The sequence below is a fragment of the Heptranchias perlo genome, chromosome 2 (assembly GCF_035084215.1).
Source record: "Heptranchias perlo isolate sHepPer1 chromosome 2, sHepPer1.hap1, whole genome shotgun sequence".
NCBI classification, from domain to species: domain Eukaryota; kingdom Metazoa; phylum Chordata; class Chondrichthyes; order Hexanchiformes; family Hexanchidae; genus Heptranchias; species Heptranchias perlo.
The window spans coordinates 33849357-33862532 of NC_090326.1; the positions used below are offsets into that span (position 1 = coordinate 33849357).

General features: G+C 41.1%; 1 protein-coding gene across 2 annotated transcripts in view; it reads right to left on the reverse strand.

Moving 5' to 3' along the window:
• Nucleotides 1–13176, reverse strand: part of LOC137336829 (dysbindin-like) — a 225916-nt gene that overhangs the window by 20588 nt on the left and 192152 nt on the right. For both annotated transcript variants that reach the window (XM_068001691.1, XM_068001692.1), the window contains exon 9: nucleotides 2631–2774. In XM_068001691.1, coding sequence (XP_067857792.1) covers nucleotides 2631–2774 — 144 coding nt within the window. The remainder of the gene's footprint in view (nucleotides 1–2630; nucleotides 2775–13176) is intronic.

The following is a 13176-nucleotide window of genomic DNA, read 5'->3' on the forward strand; positions in this document are numbered from 1 at the left end:
AAGAACATCCGGGAACCCATACTTCTGGGTTTCCCGTCCATGATTCAACCCCACCCCCCCCCCCCCCCCCCCCGCCCCCTTCCTGGCTCAGAGTCAAAATCCTGGCTATTATTTTCAGTGACTGTCAGCAAGTTATTTGACAATGGGACCACATGAACACACATGTAATGCCAGCAGAGCAATTGTAGTGACCCTACTACTGCCCTTGTCGAGATCAGCTAACTCAGCACAAATTGGGAATGGAACCTGAAATCTTCTTGATTTATATGGTTTAACTATTGACTGCCTTAACCAACTGAGCCTGAGGAACTGCTATATTCGCTTGATGAAGGTCGCACTGCCTCCTGGATAGAGGGCTCGTCTTCAGCCTGAAGCAATATGTCACTTCTTCTCAGACTGTGAACTAGCTGATTCAGTTGGATTCATCCTTGGTACTTTAAAAGGATGAAACTGCTGGTTAAGGTATCTGCAACAATTTGCTTACCAGCAGTTACCTTGGTTATACTTCCATTCAAAAGAGCCACTATAAGCTCCCAAGCAATCTCATGCTATGGTAAAACAACTCAGTATCAACCCGGGAGTCTGGGGCATACATTTGGCAAGAATCGTGCGCAGTTATCCAAAGCCATACGCAGTGGTGCCTGCTACTTCAATCTCCATTTCTTAAGACATCTCACTTTGTTGCTTTTAACCTCCCAGGCTTTTCATGTAACGGTTCATGGGGAAATACTAGTTGTGATTAGATAAATGGAAGGACTTTATGCACTTACCATAAATTTAAAAACCAGACTACTGCATTGGAAATTGGACAGCCAAAGACTATACTGATTAGCATGGTGTAATTTAATGAACCTGAACTTGGGAAACAGATAACTAACAGTAAACTGAACAAAAAGTGCAAGACAAAATCTCATTCTCAGGCTCAACACTCCTGTTGATGACACAAATTGGAGAAAAGTAAACATATCTGAGTCAGCACAGCACTTTACAGCCCTTTGGCTTTAACATTGACTTTAGCAATCTCAGGCTGTAACTACAGCTCCCATTTTCTCTTTCTCACTGCTGGCAATACGGGATGGGTACGTTAGCATTTCTAGGCTTTGCTGGAGAGAGCACATAGATACTTGTCGTAGGGACCCTCTGTCAGAACATCACTGGTGAGGTGATCCGCACCTTGGGCGTCGACCTGCTTTTTCTTTCTTCTTCCACCAAACTCCCATGACACTGGGGCCTGCTCTGCTTTGCTGTTTTATCATTCTTTGCTTTCTATCACCCTTTATCTATTCGCACAGACTCCAACTCATACATGTATTTTATTTCTCTCATAACGCCTCCCTTTGTTTTCTGTTAATATCACGTCTGCCATTTAATCATCTCCTGTTTTCCACTACATGTCAATCTGTTTTTTGTTTTCTTTTTCACTTCCATTCTTAAAAGTTCACTCTTTTTCAAAGAAGAGATTGATAGTCATTAATTAGAAATTTAGTGTCAGGCTTTTCTTTTAAAAATACCATGAGTTTTCTTGCCAACTTGGAAACTCTTCAATACAGTCTTACCCACTTCTAGGCTGCTCCGGTGAAGTCATGTACAGGGAACATCTCCATGCAAATCCATTACAAACAGTAAGGGGACAGGTGCAGGAGAACTTCAAACCAGCTTGAGCCCAAGAAACTCTGCTACAAACTGGCAAATCTATAGTAGTCTGCATTGTAGTTTCCTAGAGTCCAGAAGATATGGAGCGGCTCTCAGGCCGAATTGAATTTATCTGGCCCGCTGTTACCAATAGAGAAAGTACATGTGCCCTATACTAGATGTAACTGGTGGCCTTGCTTGGATTGATAGCCTACCAAAAGGTCTTTATGTTGGCAATAAATTTAACATTTAAAAAAGGCTGAAGACATTTAAGGTGACAGTATCATTTTCTTCCACAAAAGGAGAGGGTACTTTGAACAAACTCCATTACACTGCTTTAGTAAGTTATTATACTATTATTGACTGGGCTATTTTCTGGCAATTACCTACAGATTATCACACACAATAATCATTCGTCCCTCAGTGAAAACACATCAACAGCATGTAGTACCCTGACTGCTGACAGAATAGAACCTGGATTCACAAACTCCATTATTAAAAGAAATAATGGCTACCCGGGGGGGTGATTCTAAGACAATAATCATGTCTCAGAGTTCTGTAAACGGCCTGTGCTTCAATTTCATGGTTTCTAGTTTACTCTTAATTCAAAGTTGCTTAATTCAAATTATATGATTATTCATTTTTTTAGTGCAGAAACCAGCTTTGAATGATCATTAGACATCTGGGTCTCTCAATGAGATTACATCCTTGAAATAATACATACTTTTCTCTGTGTAAATAGTCCAGGATGAAGAGTAAAAAGCAAATACAAAACCATAAAATGATTATATATGGAATCAAAAAGCAGAAACTAGTTAGGCTAGTTTCACATAGTTCCTGCAAAATGCAAATATTCATACACAAATATTTACTACCAAAGAAAGACTCAAAATTAACTTCTGTGACCTATGTGATTTATATTTCACTTTCCACATGGTTAATTATCAATTCTATTTGGTCTGTTGCCACCCAATGGTAAGAATAATACATTACTTTACCTAATACTGGTGAGATTTCACTGTTGTCTTCTCCACCCGAGTTGAGAAACACATCCAGCGCTTCCTGGTCAGACATGTCCATCAGGTCCATCTGCTCCAGCATGTCCACATTTACCTCCATAGAGGACATGCTTCCAATGGGCTCTGGGGAAAAAAAGGAAAAAAAAATGTACATTAAACAAATACACCAATACACAAAACAACAAATGGATTTGTTGTAATAAGTATGAATGTAATCTTTGACGGGGGGCGGGGGAACAGGACAGAAACAATCAGCCATATTGTTTCAGCTCTGAACTGTTAAAATGTACAACCAAACCAGTCTAAGGGTAATTTTCTGACTCTGCACTTTAACGAAAATGGAGTCTCACCACCCCCAGAATGTTGAAAATTTGGGTGCCTGCCACGACGGACGTTCTGACCATTCATTTAAATATTCCGAAAATCCTACGCAGTGAATGTTTGAATTCCCGATATGTGCTTCCAGTGAGCAAGACTCTTCACCCAGCCCCAGTGGGTGCATGAAGTTGGAATATTTCCCCTTTAAGGTATATTATAGGATTCATGTTTCTACGAATTTTGGATTATTTGAACTCAAAAGTACAAATTTTCAAAAGCGATGTGGACTAAGCATGTGGTGAACACTAAAGCACTGAGCCATGGAGTGATGAGGGTGATGCTTTTGTGGTTACGATTCCCCATCCTGAATTACCAGTGTTACCTATTTTCTCAGTGAAGCATGCAGCCAGTCTTTAATTCTTGCTTAACAAAATGATCTATGGATACCGAAACTGAGCTTTCCTTCTTTGGCAATTTTATCAAAATCTTTGGACGTAAGGTATAATTTAGCTCTAGCAGCAAAGCATTGAATCCAAATTCCTGACATTTGAGAGAAGGAGACTCACCTCCTTTGTATCAGTTTATATTTTAAAATTACAACATCTGATTTAATTTTTTTTAAAAATCTATATTCTTGTTCAACAAGTTCAGTTATCATCGGGAGTACTAGCTTGTAGGATCCACACATTTCAGCAGTGGAACAGAACTGAAGTAACATCAAGTGACAACAATATTTACCAAGGATGCTTTAGCTTTTATGGTGTGTCTGTTAACCAGCGGTATGAGGACACTGACTTAAGTAATGTCTCCAAGCTATTTAACAGCGAGGCTCAGCTTTAAACAAGACTGTTTATTTTTAGATGCAACAAATTTTTTTTATTCATTCATGGGATGTGGGCGTCGCTGGCGAGGCCGGCATTTATTGCCCATCCCTAATTGCCCTTGAGAAGGTGGTGGTGAGCCGCCTTCTTGAATCGCTGCAGTCCGTGTGGTGAAGGTTCTCCCACAGTGCTGTTAGGAAGGGAGTTCCAGGATTTTGACCCAGCGACGATGAAGGAACGGTGATATATTTCTCAAGTCGGGATGGTGCGTGACTTGGAGGGGAACGTGCAGGTGGTGTTGTTCCCATGTACCTGCTGCTCCTGTCCTTCTAGGTGGTAGAGGTCGCGGGTTTGGGAGGTGCTGTTGAAGAAGCCTTGGCAAGTTGCTGCAGTGCATCCTGTCGATGGTACACACTGCAGCCACACTGCGCCGGTGGTGAAGGGAGTGAATGTTTAGAGTGGTGGATGGGGTGCCAATCAAGCCGGCTGCTTTGTCCTGGATTTTGTTGAGCTTCTTGAGTGTTGTTGGAGCTGCGGTCATCCAGGCAAGTGGAGAGTATTCCATCACACTCCTGACTTGTGCCTTGTAGATGGTGGAAAGGCTTTGGGGAGTCAGGAGGTGAGTCACTCGCTGCAGAATACCCAACCTCTGACCCACTCTTGTAGCCACAGTATTAATTGGCTGGTCCAGTTAAGTTTCTGGTCAATGGTGACCCCCAGAATGTTGATGGTGGGGGATTCGGCAATGGTAATGCCGTTGAATGTCATGGGGAGGTGGTTGGACTCTCTCTTGTTGGAGATGGTCATTGCCTGGCACTTGTCTGGTGCGAATGTTGACGAGTTGAATGTTAACGTGAATGTTGTGGGTGTAACAGATTAACCATACAAATAGCCGACTGCAGAAGAAGCATCAGTTTAAGAAAGGGCACTGTTAAGAGATCATAAACCATCAGGACAATACTCCTCATTTTATTTGTGCTGGGAGAGAGGTGAGGAAAGAAGTGGGTTTCTTCTTGTGTCAGTTTTTCTTATGATGCTTTTCTGTAAGGCTTATGTTGTAGTGCTGGTTATTAAATAAGGTATTACTAGAACGGTAATAAAAAGAGAAAATGCCAGAAATAGGTCCATCGGGAACTAAAAAGAGGAATGAGAAGTTAACATTAGTAGACCCGTCAGAACTCACAAAGGGTCTATACCCGAAGCATTAATCAGTCTTTTTTTTTTCAGATTCTGGTGGATCTGATGTATTGCCAGCATTTTGTGTTACTTCAGATTTCCAGCATTTGCAGTTTCTATTTCGTTAATACTATCACTGTTATATTACGTGTTCATTGGAGATTAGGAGTAAGGCTTTATTCACCATTATCTGTTGTCCAGACATAACATGTCTGGGAGACAGAATTATAACAGAGAATAGGGGTTGTATAGCAAAGGAAGAGGATATTTATATTACAAAAAAAAATCAATAGAAATTAAAAAGAGAATCAAATAGCTGCCAATGTTACTTTTTAAAAAGGAAAACCATTGTTATCTGTGGACAATACTGTGCTTTATTTCCAGCTGAAGAGGGATGGTGTGGCAGTGGGTGGCAGCAGTGGCTAATGGGGGAGGGCAAAAATGATGATTCAAAGGACGTGCAAACTTTTATTTGTTAGTGAAAATTAAGCATGATTTAATTCCTCATAGAGGCAGTTTAAAAAAATAAGAAAAGAATTCCCTTATCCATCTGATCTGGCATTGATCTCACGGTCAGCTGCAGTGAAAGTGAGCCTAGTGACATTATCATCACTATCACACTCTGCCCAATCAATATGGGCAGGCTACAAGTGCTTGGGGAATGCACAGCAGTAGTCTGTTTATTTGAAATTAGGGATTTTTCACTACAGTTGAGTAGTCTAAGGGGTGACTGGACACTGGCCTTCATTATGAATGGCTATAGGGTAAACAGCGTTAGATTCTTGCCAACCTGTGGAAACATGGTAACAAGAGATACAGTAAAGTTGGTTAGTTCAAATTACTAAATAATCCACATTCTTTTGCACTTTTTTTTTTAAGCATTTCCATTGTAATTACATTGGTTAATTTGAATTACTAATTCAAATCACTGAATAATTCACATTTTTGTGCAAAAAAACTGAATTATTCATAAAATCATAGATTGATACAGCACAGGCCATTCAGCCCATCGTGCCTGTGCCGACTCTTTGAAAAAGCTATCCAATTAATCCCACTCCCCTGTCCTTTCCCCATAGCCCTGCAAATTTTTCCCTTCAAGTATTTATCCAATTCCCTTTTGAAAGTTACTATTAAATCTGCTTCCACCACCCTTACAGGCAGTGCATTCAAGATCATAACAACTCACTGCATAAATATTTTTTCCCCTCATGTCACCTCTGGTCCCTTTGCCAATTACCTTAAATCTGTGACCTCTGGTTACTGACCCTTCTACCAATCGAAACAGTTTCTCCTTATTTACTCTATCAAAATCCTTCATGATTTTGAATGCTTCTATCATACCTCCCCATAACCTGCTCTGCTCTAAGGAAAACTATCCCAGCATCTCTAGTCTCTCCACATAACTGAAGTCCCGCATAGAATTACATAGAACGCATAGCACAGAAACAGGCCATTCAGGCCAACAGGTCCATGCTGGTGTTTGTGCTCCAGATGAGCTTCCTCCCACCATACTTCATCTAACCCTATTAGCATCTCCTTCTATTCCTTTCTCCCTGATATGTTTATCTAGCTTCCCCTTAAATGCATCTATGCGAGTCACCTCAACTACTCCTTGTGGTAGCGAGTTCCACATTCTAACCACTCTTTGGGTAAAGAAGTTTCTCCTGAATTTCCCTATTGGATTTATTAATGACTATCTTATATTTATGGCCCCTAGTTCTGGTCACCCCCGCAATTGGAAACATCTTCTCTACTTCTACCCTATCAAACCCCTTCACAATCTTAAAGACCTCTATCAGGTCACCCTTCAGTCTTCTCTTTTCTAGAGAAAAGAGCCCCAGCCTGCTCAATCGTTCCTGATAGGTAAAACCTCTCAGTTCTGGTATCATCCTAGGAAATCTTTTTTGCACCTTCTCCAGTGTCTCTATATCCTTTTTATAATACGGAGAACAGTACTCCATCTGTGGTCTAACCAAGGTTCTATACAAGTTCAACATAACTTCTCTACTTTTCAATTCTATTCCTCTAGAAATGAACCCCAGTTCTGTTTGCTTTTTTTTTAATGGCCTTATTAACCTGCTTTGCTACTTTTAGTGACTAGTGTATCTCTACCCCCAGTTCCCTCTGCTCCTCTACCCCATTTAGACTCTTATTATCCAAGTAGTATATGGGCCCCTTATTCTTCCTACCAAAATGCAATATCTGCACTCTTATTTATATTGAAATTCATTTGCCAATTACATGTCCATTCTGCAAGTTTATTAATGTCTTCCTGTATTTTGTCGCAGTCCTCCTCGGTATTAACTATATCCCCAATTTGGTGTCATCCACAAATTTTGAAATTGTACTTGTACTTTTGAAGAGGTTCCTTTGACATAATTGGCTGGATGAGCAAAATTAAATGGGAGATCGGGGTGGGGGACGATGAAACTAAAGACTTCGCCAAGCTTATGTCTAATACCATAATGTTCAAATCATATATTAAGTGAGTGACACACTCTTTAGTAATATCATAAAATGAAAGTAGTTCTTGAAGGTGGTTACTTCAGGCAGCATTTTGGGTAATTTTCACCATACCGCCTGGGCGGTAATCTGGCAGAGCAGATCACCCACATTTGTACAACCCATCTGATTTTCATCCCATTGAAACCAATGAAGATCGGGCAAATTCTGCAATGGGCAGATGATCCATTCGGCCAGATTACTACCCCTCTGGTGAAGACAAAAACTTACCCCTTAGTTTTCTTCTGCTTTTTTTTTAAGAAAGAACACCACTATCACCACCTCTGCCAAGCACCTGCACAGCTACACACATTCTGGAAAACCTAGATAGCAAGATAAAGCAGGTAGCCTAGAGAGTCATATAGCATGGGAGAGGAAAGGCAAGTATTGGCGACTGCTGAATACCAAATACCTGCTGGCTGGAGATCCAGCATGCTTCCTGCCTCTGCTGCAGTGCCTGGGGTTTCTGACCTCAAGAGGCCTATTTATCAAAGTTGATTGTTGGTTGAGGATTATCATCCACATGAGTCACTTGTGCAAGCGCAAAATATGCTGCAAGGTTGGTACCATTTTGGTAAATCTCCTCTGTACCTGCTCCAAGGCCTTGACATCCTTCCTAAAATATGGTGACCAGAATTGGACACCATACTCCAGCTGGGGCCCAACCAGTGTTTTGTAAAGATTTAGCAAAACTTACTTGCTTTTGTACCCTTATGCCTCAATTTATAAAGCCAAGGATCCCGTATGCCTTTTTAACAGCCTTCTCAACTTGTCCTGCCACCTTCAAAGACTTGTGTATGTACACTCCCAAGTCTCTGTTCCTACACCCCTTGTAAAATTGTACCATTTAGTTTATATTGCCTCTCCTCATTCTTCCTACCAAAATGAATCACTTCACACATCTCTGCGTTAAATTTCATCTGCCATGTGTCTGCCCATTTCAGCTGTCTATGTCCTCCTGAAGTCTGCTACTATCCTCATCAGTTTACCACATTTCCAAGTTTTGTGTCATCTGCAAACTTTGAAATTGTACCCTCTTATACCCAAGTCCAAGTCATTAATATATATCAAAGAGAGCAGTGGTCCCAATATCAATTCCTGGTGGACACCACTGTATACTTCCCTCCAGTCTGAAAAACAACCATTCACCACTACTCTCTGCTTTCTGTCCCTTAGCTAATTTTGTATCCACGCAGCCACTGTCCCTTTAATCCCATGTGCTTCAATTTTGCTAACAAGTTTGTTATGCGGAACTTTATCAAATGCTTTTTGAAAGTCCATATACACATTAACTGCACTACCCTCATTAAACCTCTCTGTTACTTCATCATAGAGCTCAATCAAGTTAGTCAAACAAGATTTGCCTTTAACAAATCCGTGCTGGCTGTCAAGTATTACCCATGTTTTTCCAAGTGCCAATTAATTTTGTCTCAGTTTCCCCACCACTGGCTTCAGGCTGACTGGCCTGTAATTGCCAGGTTTATCGCTCGCCCCTTTTTTGAACAGGGGTGTAAACATTTGCAATCCTCCAGTTCTCTGGCACCACTCCCATATCTAATTAGATATTACATTATAAATCACAAAACAAATTAAAAGGGAGGTTAGAACGTGAAATTCTGCCACCACCTATAGTTAAAGCAGAATTCACAAATTCTTTTAAAATGGAATTACAGTTGCTTGAAAAAAGTAGAATTTTAAAAGGAATGAGAGGGAAAGTGGAATGGTCTAGGTGGTTCATGTGGAGAAAAACATTGGCACAGACTTGATGGCTTGAAGCCAAATGGCTTGTTTCTGTGCTGGAACATTCTATGATTCTAAATTAAAGGAAATAAAAACTATTTTATTCTTAACCATCACTATGTTTTGTTTTAGAATATATATTAATGATTGTATTTGGACTGACCTGGTACATCACCCTGCAACATTGAATAACATACTACAGAATATGAACGTGGGCATCTTGGAGCGGCATAAACCTCTTGAAAATAAGCTTCCTTGAAATTTTTTTCTGCAGTGCTAAGATGTGTGTGACCATGTGAAAGAGCTGCAGGCAATTCAGAAGGTGCAATACTTTCAACTGCAAGGCCTGGGACTTTGACATTTCAAGAGAAACTGAGCTCAAGAAATTCACTATTCAAAAACATTAAAGTCTTACAATTCACTAGTGAAAATTCCAAGGTTTGTTCTGTAGCAACAACCAGATTTAAATGCAGATATTGGTATCACCAGTGAATTGAATGAAGAAAGGAGAAGTGTAATGAAAGTGGAATGTCTATCAGTCTTTTTTTAAAAAACATTAGCAGGTTTAAATTATCAGTTTATATGCTATGATGCTGGAACACAAACATATTACAGCTGTAAACTTACTCAAATGTTTGGACTAGCTTTATTTAATTTAATAACCCTAAACTACAAAAGGCAACAGTCATAGTTCAATATTAAATAAAAATGAGGTTTGAATACTTATTCAGCTAACAGTGTTCTTTTCCTTCTATTTTCTGTTTCTCTATTCTCTCCATCCTATTTCTGTTACCTTATTCTTCAAAATTAGCTTTTTTCCTTCCTATTTGGCTTAAATTTATATAATTTAATCCTTTTCTAATTTTTAAAAATAATTTGAAAACCTTTTACGTTCCCTCTTTTTTTTCCGGCTGCCATCCACCATTTTGGCTGTGGAAAGCAGTTCCAAAAAACTGTGTTTAGAGATAATTTTGTCAGTCAATAGAAACCCTCAGGTGATGAAATTGACATACTTGCATTAAGCAAAGAGATCAGCTGAGTAAGTATACTCATCAGTGACCTGGGAGCCACACAGTGCCAGAAGGGATTAAACTCATTTGCAATGCTCAAAGGGTTAAATTGTCTTATAACATTGGGGTTAAAATTGATCATCTTTCTACTTCTGCTCCCGGCCTTCTACCCAAACATCAACTTGTGTCCTCTTCTTTAGTATGTTGACCAAAAGAGTTTTGCTTTCATCCTGGTGTCCCCTACTCATTCCCACCAGCTAAATTTTACTTTTCCTCTTGCTCGCCAGTCTTTGCCTCCAATGTCTCTAGGCTTAATCCCCAAATTACACAGTTTCCAAAAAAGATAGAGCTCTTTCCTTCTTTCCCACACCCACAACCCACCTAGCCTTTCCACCCAAGCCAATTGTCTACATCATTCCCTATTCCTAGACTGGATTAAAAGGCAGAAAAAGCAACTGCTACTGACGGGAAGAAAACAAGGTTAACAATGTGACAACAATGTTTTAGGGCCTATCTACTTCCAGGATTACCACCCCAAGCCCCATCAGGTCCATGACTGTAAAACCTATTATGGGTAAATCAGAAACTCAACATCCCACCACCCCCTCCCCCACCATTTCAACAGGTCACCTATGCTAATACTTAACCTTTTATTTTCCATTGCAAATTAGAAAACTATTTTTAATGTAGATCGACATGGGCAGAGTTTTGGATAAACATAAGAACATAAGAAATAGGAGCAGGAGTAGGCCATACAACCCCTCGAGCCTGCTCCGCCATTCAATCAGATCACGGCTGATCTTCGACCTCAATTCCACTTTCCCACCCAATCTCCATATCCCTTGATTCCCCTAGAGTCCAAAAATCTATCTATCTCAGCCTTGAATATACTCAACGACTGAGCACCCGCAGCCCTCTGGGGTAGAGAATTCCAAATATTCACAATCGAGTGAAGAAATTCCTCTTTATCTCAGTCTTAAATGGCCAACCCCTTATCCTGAGACTATGCCCCCTAGTTCTAGACTCGATAGCCAGAGGAAACAACCTCTTGGCATCTACCCTGTCAAGCCCCCTCAGAATCTTATATGTTTCAATGAGATCACCTCTCATTCTTCTAAACTCCAGAGAATATAAGCCCATTCTACACAATCTCTCCTCATAGGACAACCCTCATCCCAGGAATCAATCTTGTGAACCTTTGTTGCATTGCCTCTAAGGCAAGTATATCCTTCCTTAGATAAGGAGACCAAAACTGTGCACAGTACTCCAGGTGTGGAATCACCAAAGCCCCGTACAATTGTAGCAAGACTGCCATACTCTTGTACTCCAGCCCCCTTGCAACAAAGGCCAACATACCATTTACCTTCTTAATTGCTTGCTAACTTTGTGTTTCCTATATGAGGACACCCAAATCTCTCTGAACACCAACATTTAATAGTTTCTCACCATTTAAAAAATATTCTGTTTTTCTATTCTTCCTACCAAAGTGAATAACCTCATATTTCCCCACATTATACTCCATCTGCCACCTTCTTGCCCACTCACTTAACCTCTATATACCTTTGCAGGCTCTTTGTGTCCTCCTCACAGCTTACTTTCCCAACTAGCTTTATATCGTCAGCAAACTTGGATACATTACACTCCGTCCCTTCATCTAATTCATTAATATAGATTATAAATAGCTGAGGCCCAAGCACCGATCCTTGTGGCACCCCACTAGTTATAGCCTGCCAACCTGAAAATGACCAGTTTATCCCTGCTGTCTGTTTTCTGTCAGTTAACCAATCCTCAACCCATCCTAATATATTACCCCCAACCCCATGAGCCCTAATCTTATGTAACAACCTTTAGTGTGGCACCTTATCGAACACCTTTTGGAAATCCAAATATATTACATCCACTGGTTCCCCTTTATCTACCCTGCTAGTTACATCCTCAAAAAACTCTAATAAATTTGTTCAACCAAAGTTCACGGAGGGTGGTGGATGGTGAGCATTGGAATTGTCGAGTCTGGAGATGACAAAGGCAAGAATAAAGGTCTCAGTGGCAGATAGTCTGAGGCCGGCAATGTAGGCGATCGTTACGATGGAGAGGATATAGGGTTGGAAATTCAGCTTAGGGTCAAAGAGGACGCTGAGATCACGAACAATCTGGTTCAGCCTGTGACAGTGGCTGGGGAAAGATATGAAATTGTTGGCAAGGACATGGAGTTTGTGGCAGGTGGCCGAAGACGACGGCTGCAGTCTTCCCAACATTTGGAGGAAATTGTCGCTCATCCAAGACTGGATGTTGGACAAGGAGTCTGACAACACAGAGTGCAGGGGTCGAGTGATAGAGCTGGGTTTCGTCAGCACACACGTGGAACCTGGCCGCATGTCTGCACATAATGTTGCAAAGAAGCAGCATGCAGACGCGGAAGAGGAGGGGGCCGAGGATAGATGCTTGGAGGGCTCCAGATGTAATGGTGCAGGGGTGGAAAGGGAAGCAATTTCTGAAGGTTTCTATGATCTGATAATAAGAGTGGAACTAAGTGAGGGTGGTCCCACTGAGTTGGACAAAGGGGGAAGAGGCATTGGATGAGGATGCTGTGGTCAACCATGCCAACGGTTGCAGAGAGATGCGGGAGGGATACTGCACCACAGTCATAGCGGTGCTGTGGCAGGGGCGGAAACCTGACTGGAGAGATTCAAACGGGAAGTTACAGGAAAGATGTCAGAGGCGACAGGTTCAAGGACTTGAGAGGAAAAGGAAGTTGGTGATGCGGTGCTAGTTTGAAAGGGGTCAGGGGCAGGTTTCTTGAAGAGGGAGTAATGACTGGTTTTGAAAGGAAGGTGGACAGTATCAGAGGAACCAGTTACAATGTTAACTAGCATGGGGGCCAGGTAGGGCAGTTGGCTGGTCAACAGTTTAGCAGAAATAGGATCAAGGGAGCAAAATGCAAGTCTCGGACGAAGTGAG